Source organism: Macrobrachium rosenbergii, chromosome 20 (genome assembly GCF_040412425.1).
Source record: "Macrobrachium rosenbergii isolate ZJJX-2024 chromosome 20, ASM4041242v1, whole genome shotgun sequence".
Classification (NCBI taxonomy): domain Eukaryota; kingdom Metazoa; phylum Arthropoda; class Malacostraca; order Decapoda; family Palaemonidae; genus Macrobrachium; species Macrobrachium rosenbergii.
Genome location: NC_089760.1, coordinates 6,989,192 through 7,010,572, shown reverse-complemented (window position 1 = coordinate 7,010,572; position 21,381 = coordinate 6,989,192). Strand labels below are relative to the sequence as shown.

Here is a 21,381-nt window from a genome sequence, read left to right as displayed (position 1 = left end):
AAAATAGTATTACTAACACAAAGTAAATATTTGGGTTATGTGAATTAAAGATATCTACACCTTACCCTGACCACTATCTAAAAGGCTGCCACTGGTGGCACTGGCCTATTGGACACAGGGTCATTTCAGGTTAGTATCATTCTTCTTAAAGTCGTTTTATAGACTGGCCAATACAGTAAAAAAAATTTCAAGTACAGTACATGTATAATGTACTGTGTACAAAAATACTTGTGAATTCATATGTAAAAGTTTTATCAATAAAGTTTTAGTGCTTGTTGCTCACAGACATACTGTTATATCTAACTGTACATAAAGAATTTTAAAATCCTATGCATATGTGTATCACTTGATAAATATCCATAAATGAAAGTACAGGTATACACTGAACATATCACAGACCTGGTGACATATTATCACAGTTGAAGTCTCCTCCCAAGACTGTGCACACAACCAACTCATCTTCTACCGTTGTATCCTCAATAAACCTTTTCACTAACTTCTCTGCTTCTTGCAACTGATGAGCTACAACCTTATCTTTTCCTTGAAATGCCTGTAAATACAGAGATCATATTTTAATGAAATGTTTTGAGATGACAATCAAAGCCTGGAAATATAAAATAAACACATAATATCAAGTATGGATATATATAAATCTATAGTAGTATCCAGTATAATGTACTCTAATACATATCATTGCTAATAATCACCTGAAAGGTGCTGCAAGCCCAATAGCTGGCGAATAGGAAATCCAGTTTATTAATTTAGTCAAAAGGAAAGAGTTGAGTTAGTTTCAAGAAACAAAATTAATAAATAGGCTGAATCAAATGTTTAAATGAGTGTAAGCAATACCAATAATATCTAAAATCTGGGGAACTTCCACTGCTCTACATACAGCACAGAAGACATGTGAAAAGCGAGGCAATTGGTTGGCTAGCAACTATGCATTCATGGAATACCTGCAAAGGACTAATGTACTACTGCTCTTTGGTCTATTACACTAGAGTTGGCAGTGCCTGGGACAGTCAGACCATAAATGGAGACTATACATGAGTGACTAGTTTGTGGCATGATAAATTACAATTTCCTTAAGCTAATCATTGAACAGATTTTATTAATATTATTCTTTATAACTTAATTCATATGTAATGCTATACTTAACTTGGAATACACAATAGCAAACACTACAAGAAAATGCTAAAATAAAACACTCCAATAAATCCAGAGTTCCAAAGTGTCACCTACTAGTTGGAAAAAAGTAAACTTTCTGAAGAAAAAGCCTGAAAATCCAAGTGTTAGAAGATTTATGCACCAATCTCAGAATATTTTCAATTACAGTACAGTATATAGTATTTCAGAAAATCAGAGGCATACTTCTAGCCAAATGGGTAATTCAACAAGGTTTTGCAAAACAAGAGTGCTGGAAATTCAGTGATGTAACTGTACTGTACTGTACTGTCTGTTAGTACTACTTCCTTTTTTCCTTCAGGCTGACTGACACTATATGGACCAAAAATGCTTGGGAACTCAAACATTCTTACTGAAAATTTTTAAAGTATACCCAATCTATATAGTGAACACACACCACTGAACAACTAAATACTTAAAAAGTCAAATATTCTTATGAGATGAAGATACCTGTGCATGCATATCAGCAAAGTAGCCAACTGCATGTAGTTCTTTCCCATTCTTCACCACAAGACCAAGATCTAGCTGAAATAGGGGAAAAAAATCTATTAATACGGTACATTATCTCCATAAAAGCTGTGTGCAAGTGCTAAATGAAATATTTACAAATAAAGTACACAATAAAACCAACAAATAATCTTTGTTTCATTGTGGCAGGCTAAGTTTGAGTTTGTATGATGATGGTTTGTGTGAATTGACTGTTTTTTTTTTGTTGTTGTGATGTTTTTTTATCATGTTTATTTTGTGTTTTTGTTATGAATGTCTGATGTATGTTTTCATGTTTTTTTTTCTTTTTTATTTGCAGTTTGCTTGAGTGTGATAGGGTAGAGCAATTGGCTTCCCTTCACCTGAACCAGAAGAGGCTTTACCTGGAATAGGAAATTGACATTGGCAACTACCAAAGCAGTCAAACAGTTGGTGTGACCAAACCATTTTCAAGTTCCACAGTGTGAAGTTATTATGTCAGTTACTTAAGACAGTGACTGTCCTAAATGGGATTCGGGTTAGAGAAAGTGCTTTACGATCTGTAGGCTGATTTTGTTGTGAATGAGATCTCAGGTTCTCATTTGGAAGGAGAGAAGGGTTTTTGTGTAGAAAAAGACTGCATGAAGAAATTCCAAAGTAGTTTCTGCCCTCAGCTTGGATGTCATAACTAAAATAAACTCTGTAATGATCCCAAAATTGTGTGTTGACTTTCGTGATTATCTTGGATTATTCTGAGATGAAGTGCTGAGAAGATAAGGAACTATTTTGGGACATACGCCTGAGTTGGAGATTTGTTGATAATATTTTGACTATTGGTAGTATTAAGTTAGGCTAAGTTAAGTATAGGAAGATTGTTTTGATAAACTTTAGTGGTAAGTAGGAAATAAGTTAGGTTAAGTATTGAAAGATGATAATTGATAAACTGTGGCAAATGTAAATTAGGATAAGGTTCTGTTTGAAGGTCTTCAGGCCACTGTAATACAGTATTAAGGTTAATAAATTAGGATAGGTGAAAAGAGTTTTCTTTAACCTCTGAATCTGTTCCCATCATTCTGCACCAACTGTGTCAAATAAAAAGCCCCTACATCATGACACAAACACCATTTAAAATTAGCTGTATTCGCAATGCTGAATTCTCCCAGACACCCTTGGATATCCTTTAAAAAAAAAAAAAAAAAAAAAAAAAAAAAAAAAAAAGTGACAGTTCTTGCATATTATGTAACTCCAACTACTTGTAATTAATAAATAAAATTCCTTTCTTTCTAGTGTGTCAGTTGTGCTAACTGTGAAATTTTTTTCCAGCTTGCTTCAGTAGTTTTAACACACAACCCATTTTCATTCATTTTCTATTAATTTTCTGAAATTTCTCTTACTATTGTCCAATCAAACTCCATTTTCCATACTTTTCATACCAACTGGAATTGGAATATAAAATTTAGGCCAAAGGACAAGTGCTGGGACCTATGAGGTCATCAGCGCTGAAAGGAATATTGAGAGCGAAGGTGGTTTTAAAAGTGTAACAGGTGGAAGACCTTGCAGTTGCACTATGAAACAACTGTTAGGAGGTGGTGGTAAGGAAGATGGAAGAAAGACAAAATGAACAGAGGTACAATAAAAGAAATGAAAGAAGTTGTAGCTAGGGGGCCAAAGGAATGCTGCAGGGTTGTAGCTAGGGCTGAAGTAACGTTGCAAAGAACCTGAAGTTATTGCCTACAGTGCACTGTGTGAGGTGCACTGATGGCACTAACCCCCCTTTAAGCATTTTATATTATTGAACTGCACTGTTTTTGAATTTTGCCTTCTCTTAGTTTTAGGATGTAATTCAGTTACAGGAACCATTTTAATTTAAAGTCTGATATATTAACTTTGTTGTTTTTCTCACTCCTAAAAGATTGCATTAACAATCAGCGGTTACATGCAGAATACCTTGCCATCTTTCTGTAAGTATGTATTCACATTAACTCATGGATATTTTTCAATCCACACCAACAAAACAGTAATGGAATGCATGTTCCTGAACACACACTGAGCCACAGTTAGCTTATTGACCATTTTTTCCATCATCTCAAGAGAAAGTGTTAGGTACTCACAATGCAACAACTTACTGTCTTGTCATAGTTTAACAAAAGACAGATCCTTGCTAATTCCCAGACAAAAGGAAATATGTATTCTTTAAATGAAAAATCAATCCTTTCCTTTGATGCTATTTGCACTGACCATCACATAAAATCAATATGATTTTATTTCTCTCTTGAATGTTATCAACTCCTCTCCATGCTTCCCACATACTGTATTGTGTTTGGAAACTTTAATCCTTGGTTCTGACAGCACAACACTGCTGCTTCTTCACCTTGGGTTCTTTCTCTAAAGGTATCTTTTTTCATCACAGCCTAAAAACCAACTCTGTCAGTTCCTAGGTAGCCATTTAAGTCTTCTAATAGTATACCCTCTGATTATGGCATTTCTGTCAAGGCATCTGATTACCTTTCAAAAAATTCTTAATTCTTCTGGTCCTCCTATTTTCTACACTTCTCTTTAACATAACATTCCTTCACCACACTTCAGCACTGATTGATGAACAAGTTTGGACAGTTTCCTTTAAGTGAGTTATGAATATGAATAGGTAACTACACTACTGTATGTTCAATACCAACAGGATACTTATACGTTAAAATTTTAATTTAGTTCATTTCTCAGTTTTCCATATCCAATTCTTTTTCATATGTTATTCAATTTGATAACATAAATGCTGCAAAGCTCTACAGAAAAAAAATTCAAGGCAAAATAAGAAGAGTTTTCTAATCTTTGGCTAAAATGCAATTAGCAAATCATTTGCTTATCTTACATAGCCTTATTTCATACAATAGAATATGGCTCTGGGACCTACCGCATTATAGCTAACTATGTTGTGCATAATATGTACAAAACATAAGGTTGCTACATAAGGAATCACTAATAACTCATGACAAAGATCTCATTCTTGTTTACAGCCCTATTATCATTTAATACAAGATGGAAATAAAAGTACTGAAAATACCTCACCTTTGCTATCAATATGCCCAAATTTACAAAATGGCCATAGCCATTTGCATACGAAAATGGGTGAAACACTGCTTTCTTTATTGGATATTTTGATGCTATAAACAAACCGCTTCCTGAAAAGGAATAACACATTCAGTAGCAAAATCATTCAATACATATATGACAAGGATGAAAATTTTATATCTGTTCATACACAATGAACACAGAAATAGCATTCCACTAGTAGCATTAACCTCTGCCTGTGAAGTTAATATGAAAGAATCTCCGGCCAAGATTATAATTCGGCATTTTTCTTTACATTCATTGGTTACGGCATAAAGGGTTAAGCACAATATAATACCTCAGTTACTTTAAAGAATATGCTATATATCCATCATCTCAACACATTTTGATAATTTTCATTTTACATCCACTAAGGTTTACAACTGTCAGGTGTCTGCTAAGAAAATGTAAACTAGCACTATCTATCAACATGGTAGCAGAACGTGAGTGCAGGAAATAAAGAAAGCAAATAGCATCACTTAATACAATACAAACAAGACGCAAGTTCATCCACTGATATGCTGGAAATTGTGTCTGAATCTACTCCTCACTTAACATATTCAGGCTCTTAGCCTAAACAAAAATTGGCATATGTTATCTAAAACCTTAGACTGAGATTTTAATTTGGAATACCATACTATATTTTTGTTCTGTGCAATCTTCTTGACATCTATACAACTACAAAACACCAAGTTGCTCTCAAAAGTCAATAAACCAGCTGGGTTGTTGCCTTGTTTGTGTACTTGGAAGCCTCAGAATCAAAGGAGACCCAGACGAGTGATACTGACACTGTGTATCTGAGGTGTGTCTGAAATGAACTACTACTCAAGAAAATATGATAAGCACACTTCCTGTGCTGTAAGAATAAATAAAATCCCGTTGTATTTAGGAAATACATTAGAAATGTTAAAATTCACTACAGTTTCAAGACCGACTGGTCTCCTCTTCAAGTGATTACAGAATAATAAAATAAAGGGAAAGTTACAAATGTTAAGAAAAAAGTATAAATAGCCACCTTCAGTCATTACTGAACTGCCACTTTTAACAACTGTTAAATATTCAATGACCTGACAATACTGTTAAGGTTGCCTGCTGGAATTACATAATAGGACAAGAAACTGTCAAACTTATAGTTAAATTTATTTAGGTTACAATTAGGTACAGCTCTGCCCTAATGAGAGCAGCCTCAAGAATCTTCCTGTTCTGTGTATTATTTCTTTTAATATATCAACTAACCATAGTGTTGACTGGCAAAACAGTAAATTGTTATTTAAAACAAACAATTGCATAGTAAACGACAATAGTTAAGGCTGCCCTCATTAGGGCAGTACCTAATTTCAACCTAAATGATGGGAACTATAAGTTTGACAGTTTACTGTCACTATTATGTAATTCAAGCAGCCAACCTTAACAATACTGTCAGGTCATTGAATATTTAACAACACATTCATTTAGGCAAGGAATTCAGTTTGACACCAATTCTGAAGTTTGTTGAAAAAAAAATGCAATGCAGAAGAGGATGCCCTCAGCTGGCAGAATCAAGTTGTTCTTGATTCTATTAAGATGTCAGTAGGATGATGTGGCAGCTATGAGACATGTCTCTGGTGGATCTATTCACTACCCATTAGGCAAGATCTGACAGCACTGGGAATGACGACCCTAAATGGTATCCTGGGAGAACCTGGAGATTTATGTACTTCCTTTCAGACTAATTTACCCAGACATTAGCATGGTTAGTTAAAGGAAAAAAAAAAAGAGAAAGATAAACATCAAAACCTCTTTCTCTAAACAAACACACAGTACCCCCAAAAACTACAAAATACATTAATGTGTGTTTGGCCTAGAAACTATCAGTATACTGTAATCTGATATAACTAACCAAGAATAACATGCTATTCATAAACTTACCAAAGTTCAAAATAGAAGCAATAAGACTAGAACACTGAAAAAAATATAACAGTGCCCAGCCAAGGAGGTATTTCCCAGAAATCAACCTACAGTGGACTTACAATCTCTTCTAGGTAAGCTACCGCCCAATCTGGCAGATCAAGGCAGTAAAACCCCAGCTGCTGAGAACAATCTACACTAGGAAAAATTACAATCATGCTGAGGGGAAAGAGAATATTAACACTGGAATAAAACAATATGATTTGATTAGCAAGAATACAGGATACTAAGAAGGAAATAAAAGGCAAAAGAAAGACAAGGCATACAAGGCTAGTAGCCACAGGCCAAGCACAAAAAAGTGAAGCTCTTACTTGCTTGGAGCATCAGACCTAGGCATCCACCAAACCATCTTCTTTTTCATGGGTGATATCTCTAGAATTTGTGAAAGACCACAATAAGGCATATGTTAATAATGAGTTTGTGGTGATTGAAATCTTATTTCTTGTTATAACTAAAAATATAACTAAAAATACTACACAGTGCAAGACATATATATATGTGTACAGAAGATATAATTCTACAAAAAATATTTAATTTCTCTCCAGTACTGGACAGTGATTTTCAGTGTGTGTGTGAGAAGAGGTTCTGGAGTGGTAAAGGATTTTTTATTTTCAAATTATCAGTAATGATAACATATATTATTATTGGTATACTAAGCACAATAATACAATAAAGAATTATGTACAGCAACAATACAAAAGAGTTGCTAGAACAAGATTTTTCATTTTTCATTGATTTTAATGCTAATCTTTTTCATCATCATAAGCTTCTGTATTGTGTTATTATGACTTGTGTATCACTAACAGTATATTACTAATAAATGACAAAAAAAATTAAGACTGTGGCTTGCAAGCACAGATAAGAGTCCTATGTATTATTTCTGAATTCTAGCATGAAGTAGATAAATTTACACTGATTTGACGTACCGTTTGGGATATGTAATAAACTACAGCAACAGAAAGGTTGAAATTCTTCCCACTCCTTGGTATTCTTAAGGTGGAGAAACATAACATTAACTTTGCTGGCTTCCAAAAAACAAAAAAATCTGTAATTTGTTAAACTTGAGAAACATACCTAGACCACCGTGATTCCCAAGAAATGTGTGGCATCCAACATCATACAGGCAGTAAGGATACTTGTCTCTCAAAAGTCTGTACATCTGATAACCAAATATTCTCTCCAATACTTCTTGCAGCATTATAACATCCACATCTGGTAGCTTTGGAAAAAAAAAAAAAAAAAAAAAAGTTTTTTGCAAAATGCAAAGTAATATACAAATGAAACTGATGTTAGTCTAACAAACCTGTGAATGATCTAAATACAGTGCAAAAAGTTCTGCATGTAAACAAAAATCTCAAGTAAAGTTTTAAAAAGGTACAATAAATACCTCACTGGAGGGCCTACACTATGACCCCAAAAGTAATAGGAATAATTTTCTAACTTTATCTTAAATGCCTCATTCCCAGTTGAAGAAGTTTTTGTAAGTTACAAACCAGCAGTGCGATAATACAATTTGTTTACTAAATAAATATTGCATATTACACCAAGTGGATCTAATTTGTTCCTTCTGGCCATTTTAGTTGGAAGACGCTTATCACTTGGGTCTGCAGAATTTTTTTGAGCCTGTAGAGCACACAAGGTAGTGTACTGGACCTGTTATAATGTATTTATCACTCATACAAGTATTTTAAAATAAGTTTTGTATAGCGTAACTAAGATGTTAGAACAGAAACAACCAATGTGGAAAAAGTGTAATACACAAAATATTTATGAAATACTGTATTAAGAAATATTAGAAGTAAAATCTCATGCAAGTACCAGTACAAGCAATCAATTAAAGAATGTGCAAATGCAACAAATACAACTATGCTTTGTCTGTTGAGATAATGTAGTAATGGTAATGTCTCACTACTAAGGTTGATTATGATGCCCCTCTATATGCATGTTTAAAAAATCATATCTAGTAGCTCACTCTCTCTTTTCTAGAAACAACTTTTGAGTACACATGAAGTAAGATGTAATAATGGAAAAAAAATCTATAAACTTACTTCAGTCAAAATAACATTTTCACGGGAAACTTTCGGTGACAAATTTTGCTTGTTTAAAGATGAGTCTTGATTTAAGAGCCTCTTTCCTATTTCTCCTGAACGCCAATATACACTCCTGAAAAATCCATATACAAAGTAATATTTTTTTTTAAATCTATAATTACTAAAAAAATCTACAAAAACAATTAGGAGCACTATTCATCTATACTGTACATAAAACATATATATTCCACAGAAAAAGCTTAGAATTAAGGTAATATCTCACATACAAAAAATTACCAATGGCAATATCATTGAACTGTCCCTATTCAACATACTCTTGATGTTTAACTTCCATGTGGAAAAAAATTGAAAGACACCTGACTAAAATGCACTAGATCCAGAAATTATAAAAAAATTTGAATTGAGAAACTTAGAATGAATTCCACACAACTTACATATATTTGTATGCATCACAAAACTTTTATAAAAAATATATACAGTGCACAGTACACTGTAGCCAGGAATAAATATCCTCTTCCATATTCTTCAGGCCTCAAGCTGAACTTTTTTTTCTTTTTCATTTATTCCTTTTACCTGCTTCCAACCATGCTGCTAATATTTAAATTAAGTTTTCACTCAACCATGCTGATCATTTCTGTGCAAATTTATTTCATGAAGAACCACTTAATGGATGTTCAATCTGCTTCTCCCTCCTAGAACTTGTGAAGACTGGTGTTACAATAGGTAAGGTCATCAACACAATGCAACAAGCTTCTAGGAATAAAAAAAAATTGTTTAAGGGTCCTAACATCATTTGCTGGTTGTGCATGCATCAACTGCAAGACTGTACAAATGGGGAAATATGTACATCCATCACACTGGCTAGAACATGACTATGTGCCACTCGGTATGGTGCCCAATGAATGTCATTTCATTGCTTACCAAATTGGAGATCTCAGTGTACCTACTTGAAGACTGTATCTCACATGGTTAATGGTATCAGAGACATTACACCTCTTCACTGCCTGCAAGTGACCTGTAGCCAGTTTTTGTAGGTGTAGGAAGAGGTAAGGGAGCTAAGCTAAAAAGGTTTATACTCATTAATAAACCAGTTGACATATGATGTACACATACAAGATGTACTTTGCCTTTTCCTTCTTTGACAAGGACACGGGAAAAGGATAAGTTTGCCATTGTATCGAAGAAAGGGAAGAGATCGTCACTACACAAAACTATTCTAAACTAAGGTTGTTCATCAGCCCATATGCTTACAGATCCCATCTGCAGGAGGCAGGTCTCGGCACCCTGCAGAATGTAGCATGTCCACTGCCATGTCAGAGATAGGGGAAAGAAACTAGACAGAGTGACTGAAGGACAAAGAATTCTCTGGTCCTGAGATCAAAGATTCAATCTCCTGCAGAATGCCTTGCAAAAGTGGGCAACAGGGCAACCAAAAGAACAGTACAGATTACAAAGCAAAAACTAAGGAGCACTCAAAAGGAGAAGCTAAGGAACATCCCTGATCACTTCCTTGAGACCATTGCACTCATGAATGAATGCAATGATGACACAAAAGTGCCTCTCCAACTCGACCTGTATGGGTTCTACAGGCAAGATACAATCAGGCCCAGCAGAATCCAAAACAGCACAAGTTAGATCCTCTACTGAAGTAAATGCCTTTGGGCCCTGAAATGGAAGTAGAACTAGCCATGCTGGCCACAATGACATTTTTATAATAAAATAAAGTTTCATATATACTTACCAAGCAATTACATAGCTAACAGCTTCCTACAAAGGCAGACCAAAAATTCAAATTTCGCGGTGGTGCTAACATTGCTAGTGTAGGTGACAGGGTCCCGCCCACTGTTGGGACTGACATATACAACTCGGCGGGAAACATAATTCATTTGAGCCAAAATATGTCTGTCTGTGTGGGGAAGGAAGGAGGGCTCCGATTATGTAATTGTCTCGAAAGTATATATAAAACTTTATTTTATTATAAAAATGTCATTTTTATATAAATGACTTACCATGCAATTACATAGCTGACTCCACATTGAGAGGAGGCGAGTTAGATGGACAAAAAACTAATCCAAAACATTAGGAGATAATGACTTGGAATTAGAAGATTGCTAGCATTGAGACAATGCTTGTTGTACCTTACCTGGTAAGAGAGCTGCTACATGTAAATACTGCCTCTGGTCGACCCTCATCTAAACCTGTTGAGGGTATGGCATATTGGCCAGAGTCATCCCTACTTCAGTGGGTATTTGCAGCTGTGGAGGTACTCCGATGACTGACAAAGACAAAAGGTGCTGCCCTTGCCCTGGGTATGACCAGAATAAAAAACAACAGTGTCACCTACACCACAATAAAAACTAGACAACCAACACCCCAACCATAAAAAATCTGGTGGGTACTCTAGGTACGCCTGTACCCCCAGGCTTCCCAACAACTCAACACCTAAAAAAAAACCAAGGCGAGGAGACAGTACTGTAGAAGGACAGTTCGCCTCCTGTGCTTCCTCTCCCAACACCATGCCAGCCATGGATAAAGGCCCTAACATACTGCAATTATCAAAAATGGCTTCCATGTCTTTCAGGTAGTGCAAAGCAAACACAGATTTCGATCTCCAAAAAGTCGACTGGAGAATGGAAGGCAACGACATGTTATAACGGAACGCAAGAGAAGTGGCGATAGCTCGCACCTCATGAACCTTAACCCTCAAGATCAGGAGGGCATCCTCTTGAATCTGAGAATGCGCTTCTGAGATAAGGCTCCTTAAGAAAGAGGAGAGGGCGTTCTTAGAGAGCAGGCAAGAAAGGTTTCTCACCGAACACCTTAGGTTGCTAGAGGAATCCCTGATCTTCTCAGTTCAGCGGATGTAAAGCTGCAAGGCCCTCACAGGGCAAAGAAGTCTTTCCTCTTCTTCCGGCCCGAGAACATTCTCCAAGCTCTTAATAATAAAGGAGCGGGGCCAGGGACGAGAAACGTTCTTGTTCTTAGCGAGGAAATCAGGCAAAATTGAGCAAACTGCACCTCCTTGCACAAAACCAACTTCCTTATCCATTGCTTGGAATTCGCTTACTCGCCTCACTGTAGCCAGTGCTACAAGAAATAGAGTCTTCTGAGTGCGGGACTTAAAGGAGGCAGAACAAAGAGGTTCAAAAGAGGAGCTCACGAGCCATGTTAAAACCACGTTCAAATTCCAAGGGACTGAAGAGCGATTGTCTGTCTTGGAGGTCTCAAAAGACTTGACAAGATCACTATCTTGGTTCGTACACAGGTTAAGGCCTCTGTGTTTGACAGGTTAAGGCTTCTGTGCTTGAACACTGAGCTAAGCATAGCCCTATATCCTTTAATTGTAGAGGGTGAGAGTCTCCTAACAGTCTTGAGAAAGAGCAAGAAGTCCACAATCTCGGCTACAGAGGTTTCAGAAGAAGAGACATTATTTTGTGCACGCCATCTTCTGAACACTGTCCACGTCCACTTGGACTGGTAGAACTTGCTAGAAGCAGCTCTTCTATATCTAGCAATAGCTTCTGCAGCCCTGCGTGAAAGTCCTTTTGCTCTGACGAGGCTCCTGACAGTCTGAAGCCTGTCAGAACCAGAGCGGACAACCCTTGATGGTACCTGTGAAAATGTGGCTGTTTAGCAGCAACTGTTCTTGTGGAAAACACCTCAGAATATCCACGAGAGATCTCAGCGCTGACACCCAAAACTGGTCTCCCACATTTAATACATTTAGTATGAGAATCATACATAATCTTGCTTAATCTACTTTTACATCCCTCGGTACAGAACCGAATGCTAGAAGAACTAGAATCTGACATGACAAAATAGTGAAAAATTACAAAACCACCTAATTATTCAGTAATTGCAAAAAAAGGCAACACAAAATCTGGTACATCACCAAATACAGGAAACCAATCCAACAAATGACGTAAGGTACTGCCTGAAAACCACAGCTGTTGATCAGGCACCGGCAGAAAACGAATTGATGTTTCCATCTGAGTTGTACCTGTCAGTCCCAATAGTGGGCGGGACCCTGCCACCTACACTAGCGATGGTAGCGCCACCGTGAAATTTGAATTTTTGGTCTGCCGTGGTAGGAGGCTGTTAGCTATGTAATTGCTTGGTAAGTCACTTAAATAAAATCACTTGTTTGTGGTGAGCAAAAGTGCACTATGCCTGTCCTTTGTAGAGCAGCACCAATAGAAGCATTGAGTGGGTCAACCATGGGCTGCACAATAGGATGTGGACCCTGCAGCAAACTAAGTTCAGTACTACACACACAAGTACAGCCAAGGTTGGGATGGTCAGAAGACCACCTGCAAGTACATTTTGGGACCTAACAAGATAGCTCCAGAAAACTGGACAGTTTGTAGTCTGGGAAAATACAGACTATTCCCTAAGTGCTTCCAAAGAAACACAAACACAGGAAGAATCAGGGTCAGTCCTGCTCTACAAAGAAGAACATGCAAGTGACTGGGAGAAACCAGGGTCACTAAACAGGGACTGAGAATGAGTGGACCCCTGACTGGATGCCCATGACTGCCTACCATGCAAATGGGTGCTGGGATCACCATCACTCTCAAAAAGGACTGTTGGCCTGAAGAAGACTTCTTAGCCTTCTTGCAGAGGGTAGCCTTCCAGGCCTTCTTCCTGCATTTCCCCTGATCTGCAGATGGAGGACCCAGGGAGGAAGGTGGCGAGGAGAAGGAAGATGATAAGGAAGGAGGCAAAGCAAAGCAGAACTTCTTCAACCTCCTATGACCACAGGTCTTTTCGTCCTCTCCAATGTTTACCAAGGACAAAGCAGGCACACATCCTAAAAGGGACAAAAGCAGAGCTGTTAAGGCAGGAGCAGTAGGAAAGTTCATGAGCACAGCATACTCTGTCTCTGAGGGGAAAGCCACAGCTGAAGCAATGGGAGCCACAAAGACCAATGCAGATGGGGAACTTTTGTTCCAGGAAAGCTCCCTAAAATGCAAAGAGGCTGCCAAAATGTCTTCAGTATCTCTTTTTTTTCTCCCAGGGATATCTTGAAGTTGATACAGCAGAAGCAGGAGAGGTGGGAAATGGGCAGGAGCATTGGGGGTAGCAGGAACTGACATCACACCAGCGAATGAGACAGTCCGTGACTGCCATCTGGTCTGCACATTCCCCCCCTCAGACAAAGCAAGTGGAGAGTGGGTGGACCCCATCACGAGTCAAGGCAGGTGCAAAATGGGGGAAAAGAGGTGAGAACAGTGATCTGTTACCATATGATGAAACCAATAGTCCCTCCTTCAAGTTCTCAACCTTTGCTGCTTCCACTATGCACGTAACTGTGAGGCACTATACATCCAGTTCAAAGAAGACATGCACTCCTCACCTCTGCAAGAAGAATAAGACTGATGGTCAACAGGTACAGAAGACACGAACCTAGCATAAACCTGTTCAAACCTCTGACATCTATGCTAATCATTTTTATAAATTTGAAAACTTGTCAGACTCCATCATTCTTACAAGTCAAAGCCAACACCAAAAACAAACAAGCCAAACATCAACCATTCAACCAACAAGTATTTTGAACAGCTTCACCAACAGCCATGATAAGTGAAGTGCAAGACATCTGATTAGCAAGGTGGCCAAAGAAAAAGCAACACTGTTTACCAGTGAGTGGGTGGGTCACCAACCCCTTCACTCACCTACTGCTTGTTAACTACCTTGTTGCCAAGCTTCGACAACCAAATGACTTTCATCAGAGGTATAGCCAACATAAAAGATGAACGTTTTTATTCTTGTAAGAACAAACTAATTTCACAACAGAATTTACAATGGCTCATACATGCTGGTGCGCCCAGACAGGTGAAAAAATGAAAAAAATATGATTGGTTAAGAGACCAGGTAAGCTACTACAGCACTTGTGGTATTATGTGTTGCTAGGAGAGCAGATGTTTACTGGTTACCTGCAATCCTAGTTTGAGGTCCAGTGGTTAACAATTGAACTTAAATTATTTTTCTAGGGCAATTAGTTCTTGCTGGTGTAGGATAGAAGTTCATGAGGGATAGTTTAAGTGCTATTACTCTGTCTTGCTTCCTTCTGTTGGACAGGAGCATATAGTCCAAGCAGACTTGGTTGTTTAATGTTGGTAAACAAGGCAAAGCTCACTGCTGGCCTTTTGGCTGAATAAACAACCTAAGGAAAATAACTAAATATCTGTCTTGTCTTTGGCTAACACATGCTATTCCAGACATTACAGAATTGGTAGAATGAGAAGTTTGTATACTGTGTGGGCATACTATAACAAAAACACTACCCAGTGACATTCAAAGCATGAATAAGGAAGCAACAAAATCAAACCTTTAGAATAAATAAAAATTTGTTTTGTCTTAGGCTAACACAAGCTATCCCAACAATAGAGCATTAGTAAAACGAGAGGTTTGTAAGGGGCATACTATGACAAAAACACTACCCGGTTACACTGTAACATGCATTAGGAAGCACTAAAATCAAGCAATAAATAGAGAAATTTCTAAAATCTATATATATAAAGATGAATGTACAGTGTGTGTATGTGTGTGTTTTCCAGCATAACTCTGAAATGCATCGAGCAATTTCAACCAAAACTGGTATACATATGACTTGCTGTCTGGAAAAGAATACTGCGGGTGCAATACATCACTGGCACAAAAGGGGGTGGGAAGGGGGTGACATAAAAATAACAGAAAACAACAGATATTAGTGTCTAATCCATAGTTTTTGAGGTCGCTGAGATGAATAGTGACACTCCCGATGCCATTCCAGTCCAAGTTCAGCCCCGATAGGAATGGGGGTGAGAAGGGATAAAATATAAAATGTCAAAAATTATTTTTGAGATATTAAGTGTCTAACCCAAAGTTTTCCAGGTCGCTGAGATGAATAGTGCCACTCCCGATGCCCTTTAAGTCCAAGTTCAGCCCAAATAGGAATGGAGGTGAGAAGGGGTGAAATATAAAATGTCAAAAATGCTGGGTAATGTAATTGAAGCAACTATCTTAACAGGAAGAGAGAGAGAGAGAGAGAGAGAGAGAGAGAGAGAGAGAGAGAGAGAGAGAGAGAGAGAGAGAGAGTTTATCAGTTATCATTCAGTTTTCCCAGGCAGCGTTCGGTTAGTCAGCTGGTACTATATAAAAACAACAAAGCATGAGTTTTGGTTGCAACACCTGCTTTACCAAGAACAGAAGTACTTAAAACTACTGTTTAATTTAATCCCTAACTGATAACAGCAACACTGGAATAAACCTACAGAAAATTAGTTGTGCTGCCACAGGAAAATAAGATTAACTATTTTTTCTAAGTGAGGTCATAAAAAATTTCATAAAAAGCTAACAAATCAGAAAATCCTATAAAACCTTCGTTTACTGTTACTGTAGATTTGGAAATTAAGAAGCCTTATATGAACTAGTTAGAAATATAACTCAAGTATAGAACATACTTAATAAATACCTCTGGTTATTAATTCGGACTATATATTCGGGACAGATGCATACATTTGATGAGCATACTGTAATTTTGTTAGAAAACTTCTTTCTGCCAGATTGCATTTCTCCCAAAGGACATGCATAAACAAATGGCTGTACATCAGCCAAAGCATTAATTAGCATCCAAATAACGTAGCCAATGGTTCCAAACGGCAGCAACACAAGTGACAAGAGTATCATCAAAGGACATACAAGAAGGTATCTGAAACAGAATGGTACAAAGGATATATAATAATTCATAAGCACTAATATAAAAAAATATACTACAGAAAATATCAAGATAAAATTTCAGTGAAATGAGCTTAATTGTAGCACAGCAAAGAAAACGATTATTATGCAAGGCTTTGGAAAATAAAATTAACTGTGTATATATATATTTGTCTTAGATGTGTAATTCAATGTGACAATCATACCTTCCAAAACAAATCCTACAAAAGATTTTTATATTTTAGAAATATTATGAATAATGTGACTTGTTGATGATGGTAGAACTTTGCATAATCAATAATTAGTACATGTTCCATTCAAGAGCCTAGTTGTGGCTCCCACTAAAAGAAGACTACAGTGGATCATGGTGTCCTGACAGTCAGCACATCTTTTCTCCACTTTTGCCTTGATTTGGGAGATTCCAACACCAGCCCATTCTGTAGTGGAGAGCTACTCTTGGCAACTTATGTACCAAAAAAGTTGCAAACCAAATTATGCCTTCCTAAGATGAAGTTTGCCTACAGGTTTGCTGACTGGTGAGAGAGGGAAATCAGTCTTCCTCCCTAACACAAATAAACTACAAACCTTCACTGACAGCAGTCACCAACATGTTTAACCACTGGAAAGAGTTCGTTGTCACTGACCTTATGGCCCTTGATTCAGCAGAAGAGAAAGTTTCTTCAGCTCTGAGTCTCATCAGACCACAAACTACCATTTCAACATGAAAAGGACAGTCTCAGAGGTGCCATGATCTCTTCCCTGAGGTCCCAGCCCTCATGAATCGGCCAAATAATAATCCTGAAGTACTTCTCCAACTTGGCCTGCATGGGCCCTGAAAGCATAGAACCATTCAGTCCCACTGGATCTCCTATAGAATAAGAAGGCTTCTCACCAACCCAGCCTTATGACTGCCCATGGGATCATGGAAAAGAACCCAGAACCACTGGATTCCTAGTTTAAACCTTTAGTCAAAGATGCAGGAACTGACTGTAAGTGATCAGAACCACTGTCTATTAACCCAGACTCATTTACCTAGAAGAGCTAAGACTGCACTAAACGTCAGTCTAGGAAAATAAGCATGCATACCAAGACAGATGAACCGTAAAAACCTGACTTGGTACCCTGTGCAGGAGCATGACCATTCACACGACTGTCACAACGATACATAGAAGGAGGATGACCTACCACACACGTACCCATGGACTTTACAAATTGGTTCCAAAGGACCTGGACTTCAGTTTGCCTCCTCCCAGGAATTGTTGGGAGTTTGACAGGGACCTTCTGTCTAGGAGCATTGGGGGATGAGTAGCCACCTCCTCCATTACACTACATTTCACTATAACAAGGCTAACATATGCTGTTAACCAAGACACAAGACTGGCAAAGGTAAGAAAAGAAAGCAAGGGAGCCAGGCGCGGGAGCAAGTGGCAAGAGGCTAGTAGAAGGAGAGAATTGGCGCCAGGGTGCCAGTGCTAGTGCTGGCACCAAGAGCATGAGAGAGGGTGATGGGGGCAAAGCTGGCACCCAAGATTGGTGCCATCAAGCTAGCAGCTTCGTAGCAAGAGCTAGTTTTTGGCTATCAAGAACTACTTCTCGTAGCAGCCAACAAAACCGCCAATTCTCTCCTTACTGCTTTCTGCCTTAACACTTTCAGTTCTGCAAAGGTAGGTGTGGAGATTATGTCAAAATGAAAATTATGTCAAAAATTTATTTACCGGAGGCTTACAGGAAGCATAGGTCTGGTAAATAAATCATAACTGCAAAAGTTACATGCCTAATGAAAAGATAAAATACCCAAGAATTACTTTCAAGGCAATTATTGGTGGCTTGGGCTAAGATTATGGCTGATAAACAAATCATAAATTGCCAAAGTTATGGCCTAATGAAAAGATAATAATGGAGTGTTGTAAAATCTGAAAATTACTTTGAGGTAAAACCATTATCGGTGTCTCGCAAGTAGCCTATGGTCAGGAAAACAATGCATGAATTGCAAAAGGTTAATGCCAAATGAAAAGGCGTAACATGCACTGATTTATAATGGAATGCTGTAACATCCGAGAACTACTTTTAAGGCAAAACTATTATCGACGGCTCGCTAGTAGTTTAAGGCCGTAAAACAATTCATAAATTGCAAAGGTTATGGCCTAATGAAAAGACTTAACATACACCAATTACTTTTATAATGAAGTGTTGTAACACTTGAGAATTACTTTTAAAACAAAACTATTATCAGTGGCTTGCTAGGTTTATAGCCAGAAAACTACTCATAAATTGCCAAAATTATGGCCTCATGAAAAGGCATAACATACAACAATTTACTTTTATGACAGAATGTCGTAACATCCGGCAATTACTTTTAAGGAAAAACTATTAATGGCACCACCAGAAGCCTAATCAGTAAACACACCATAAATGCAAATGGTGGTGTTTACCGGCAGCTCATTGATGACTGAACCAACATAAACAAAACATAGGAAATAATTCATCCTGAATGATTTCATCTTGAAGGCTACAATATATGCATTCCAATGGTTGATTTAAGGAATCCTCCATTGGAATCCAGTAAAATAAATGAAAAATAATGAATAAAGCTGCTGCCAGACCAGATGTTACCACCATGGACGGCAGGAAACGAATGTGGATTGTATGCTAAGTCGTTCCAATATTCTGTTAATGGGACGGGCTGATAACCTACACATACTATATTGAAGTGCTACCAGCAAAATTTTGAATCTACGCTGCCGTTCAAGTGGAAACTATAGCCATGTAATTACTTGGTAATTTACTTTATATAATAAACATAAATAGTATTGTACATACTGACTTTGCGTATACCAAGGTGAACTTACGAACAGCTGTTCGGAATGTAACTCGTTCGTAAATAGAGGAGCATCTAATAATAATAAAAGTATCATCTTCACCCCTGGAACAGCAAATTTTGTTTTCTTTCTTTCTTTAAATCTTCAGCTGAAATCATTATGGATAGAGTCAACAGACAATAAACTCAAGATGGCTCCAAAGAGAATTAAGCCTGCAGAGAGAGAGAGAGAGAGAGAGAGAGAGAGAGAGAGAGAGAGAGAGAGAGAGAGAGAGAGAGAGAGAGAGAGAGAGAGAGAGAGAGAGAGAGAGAGAGAGAGAGAGAGAGAGAGAGAAATAAAAAATAAAGCAAACAAACCCTAGTTCAGGAGACGTTAGCAGAAAGCAGGAATGAACTTGCTCCATGCTTTAACATTTGGAGATCATTCGATTTCATAAGTGCATTGAGTAAACTATTTCAAAGTTTAGTTTTAGCCAAGGTGTAAAACTTCTAGTAGGCTATTCCAAGTAGGCTACAGTAGTATTAAACCTGATACAAGAAAATTACATGCCATTTCCAGCAGCAGCAGCCTGCCTACTGCTGCAAGTAAAAACAGCTAGGTCAGGTAAAGAAGAGTGCAGAGGATGTATGTCACTGAAGCTCATTTGATGCACCAAACATAATGAACTCACTTTATGCCAAAAGTCAAGATTAAGAGCTAGCAAAACATATCTGATGACGCAACTCTATCCAAGAGTTTAAGAGGAGAGTCAACAAATTCTCAGTTCGCCCTTCATATACTTAAGTACTGTACCAGGGTTTAGTAGAGCAATAGTTTACATTTAGCATGAATTCCAAGACACATGGAGTTTTACAACATATGTACATAATACCAAAGGTTATAAAATTCAAGAAAATCAAGTCATACCTTACAATTCTTTGTATGATGGACTGCTTATCATGACAGGTGAATACAAATGAAGATATTGTTAATGATATAACGTGCTGAAATGGGATCATCAGAAGACATGCAACACCATCAAGGATCTTCCAGCCATTGTGCACGTATCGGCTATCCCTGAGAACTGCCTCCATCTATGGGGAAAAAAAGGGATATTTTATACTGAACTGACATTAAATGAAAATTGTTTAACATACATTAACAACAACAAGCTTCCGTTACTAATACCATTAAGCCTGGTCAAATGCAGTAACTCAAGTGAAATTGCAGGGACTGAGCTCAACAAATAATACAGTTTTTCATAATAAATATTGATTTTTATAGTATACAGATCCATAACTTTATGACTGCCACAAATGTGTAACAGCTCATTTTCTGGACACAATCCAAACCAAAATAGTTCCACCTTGTTGACTACATATCTGATGTCCAAAGCAGCCTTCAGTGGTGGTGAAATCATATCAAGTGTTGTCTGAACTACCTACTGACAAAGGGAGAGTTGGGTGTGAGAAGTGCCAGGAATATACTATAATGTAAAGAGATGGCATACATGTAAAAATTCAGTTTTTTTTTTCTTATTCCCACAGATCCTATTAGATCCTCAACACCTACACTAATCATACTACCTGCCAGGAAAATTAGCCTATAGCCTAAGCCTCTTCCAACTAAAAGCCATGATAAAGAGTCCAGGAGTAGTGGAGACGTCTGTACAGCAGCACAGTGAAAAAAAGAGTTAATGTCAACAGTCAAGTCAGTGGGTGGAAAACCTCCCACTCACTCACTTGCTGCTAGTTAGGCTAAGTTTCTGAACTAACTTTCACAGAAAGTATACCCCATACATATGAAAAAGGTTTGTTTTAAGGAAAAAAATACAAAGCCAGAAAAATACAACCCAAAAGCTCTACACCATTGACACATCAACCCAAAACTGGTATACAGTATATGAAGGCAAATCTGGAGGCTAGGTAATAATAATTTAAAAACAAAACCTGAACAGAGCAGCCGTTCAGAAAAGGAAAAACACCTCTTAGTTTAGCCTAATGGCTGCTTATCAGCAAAGCAAACAATTGACCCCAACCTTAATAGTTTACACGATACAGCAAAAACAACTAGCCATGAAAGTGAAAATTAAGGCAGCAAGGAATTAAATAATAATGCTACAGCAAATTTTAATG

The 21,381-nt window shown here is 37.5% G+C and overlaps 2 protein-coding genes across 17 annotated transcripts in view; one reads left to right on the top strand and one right to left on the bottom strand.

Annotated features, from left to right (window-relative positions):
• Window positions 1–2,687, top strand: part of LOC136849029 (protein tumorous imaginal discs, mitochondrial-like) — a 48,969-nt gene extending 46,282 nt beyond the window's left edge. For both annotated transcript variants that reach the window (XR_010856203.1, XM_067121902.1), the window contains one exon: window positions 1,991–2,687. The gene's annotated coding sequence lies outside the window, so the exon portion shown is untranslated. The remainder of the gene's footprint in view (window positions 1–1,990) is intronic.
• The window catches only part of LOC136849030 (sphingomyelin phosphodiesterase 5-like), a 77,219-nt gene that overhangs the window by 9,100 nt on the left and 46,738 nt on the right, over window positions 1–21,381 (bottom strand). For 8 of the 15 annotated variants that reach the window (XM_067121906.1, XM_067121912.1, XM_067121909.1 and 5 more), the window contains 8 exons: window positions 20,174–20,340; window positions 16,207–16,443; window positions 8,751–8,865; window positions 7,777–7,921; window positions 7,014–7,074; window positions 4,714–4,826; window positions 1,636–1,706; window positions 400–550 (listed from right to left, as the gene is read on the bottom strand). In XM_067121906.1, the coding sequence (XP_066978007.1) occupies window positions 400–550; window positions 1,636–1,706; window positions 4,714–4,826; window positions 7,014–7,074; window positions 7,777–7,921; window positions 8,751–8,865; window positions 16,207–16,443; window positions 20,174–20,340 (1,060 nt within the window). Of the gene's footprint in view, window positions 1–399; window positions 551–1,635; window positions 1,711–4,713; window positions 4,827–7,013; window positions 7,075–7,776; window positions 7,922–8,750; window positions 8,866–16,206; window positions 16,444–20,173; window positions 20,341–21,381 lie in introns of all 15 variants that reach the window. The other 7 variants (XM_067121915.1, XM_067121916.1, XM_067121917.1 and 4 more) reach the window with 3 other exon arrangements.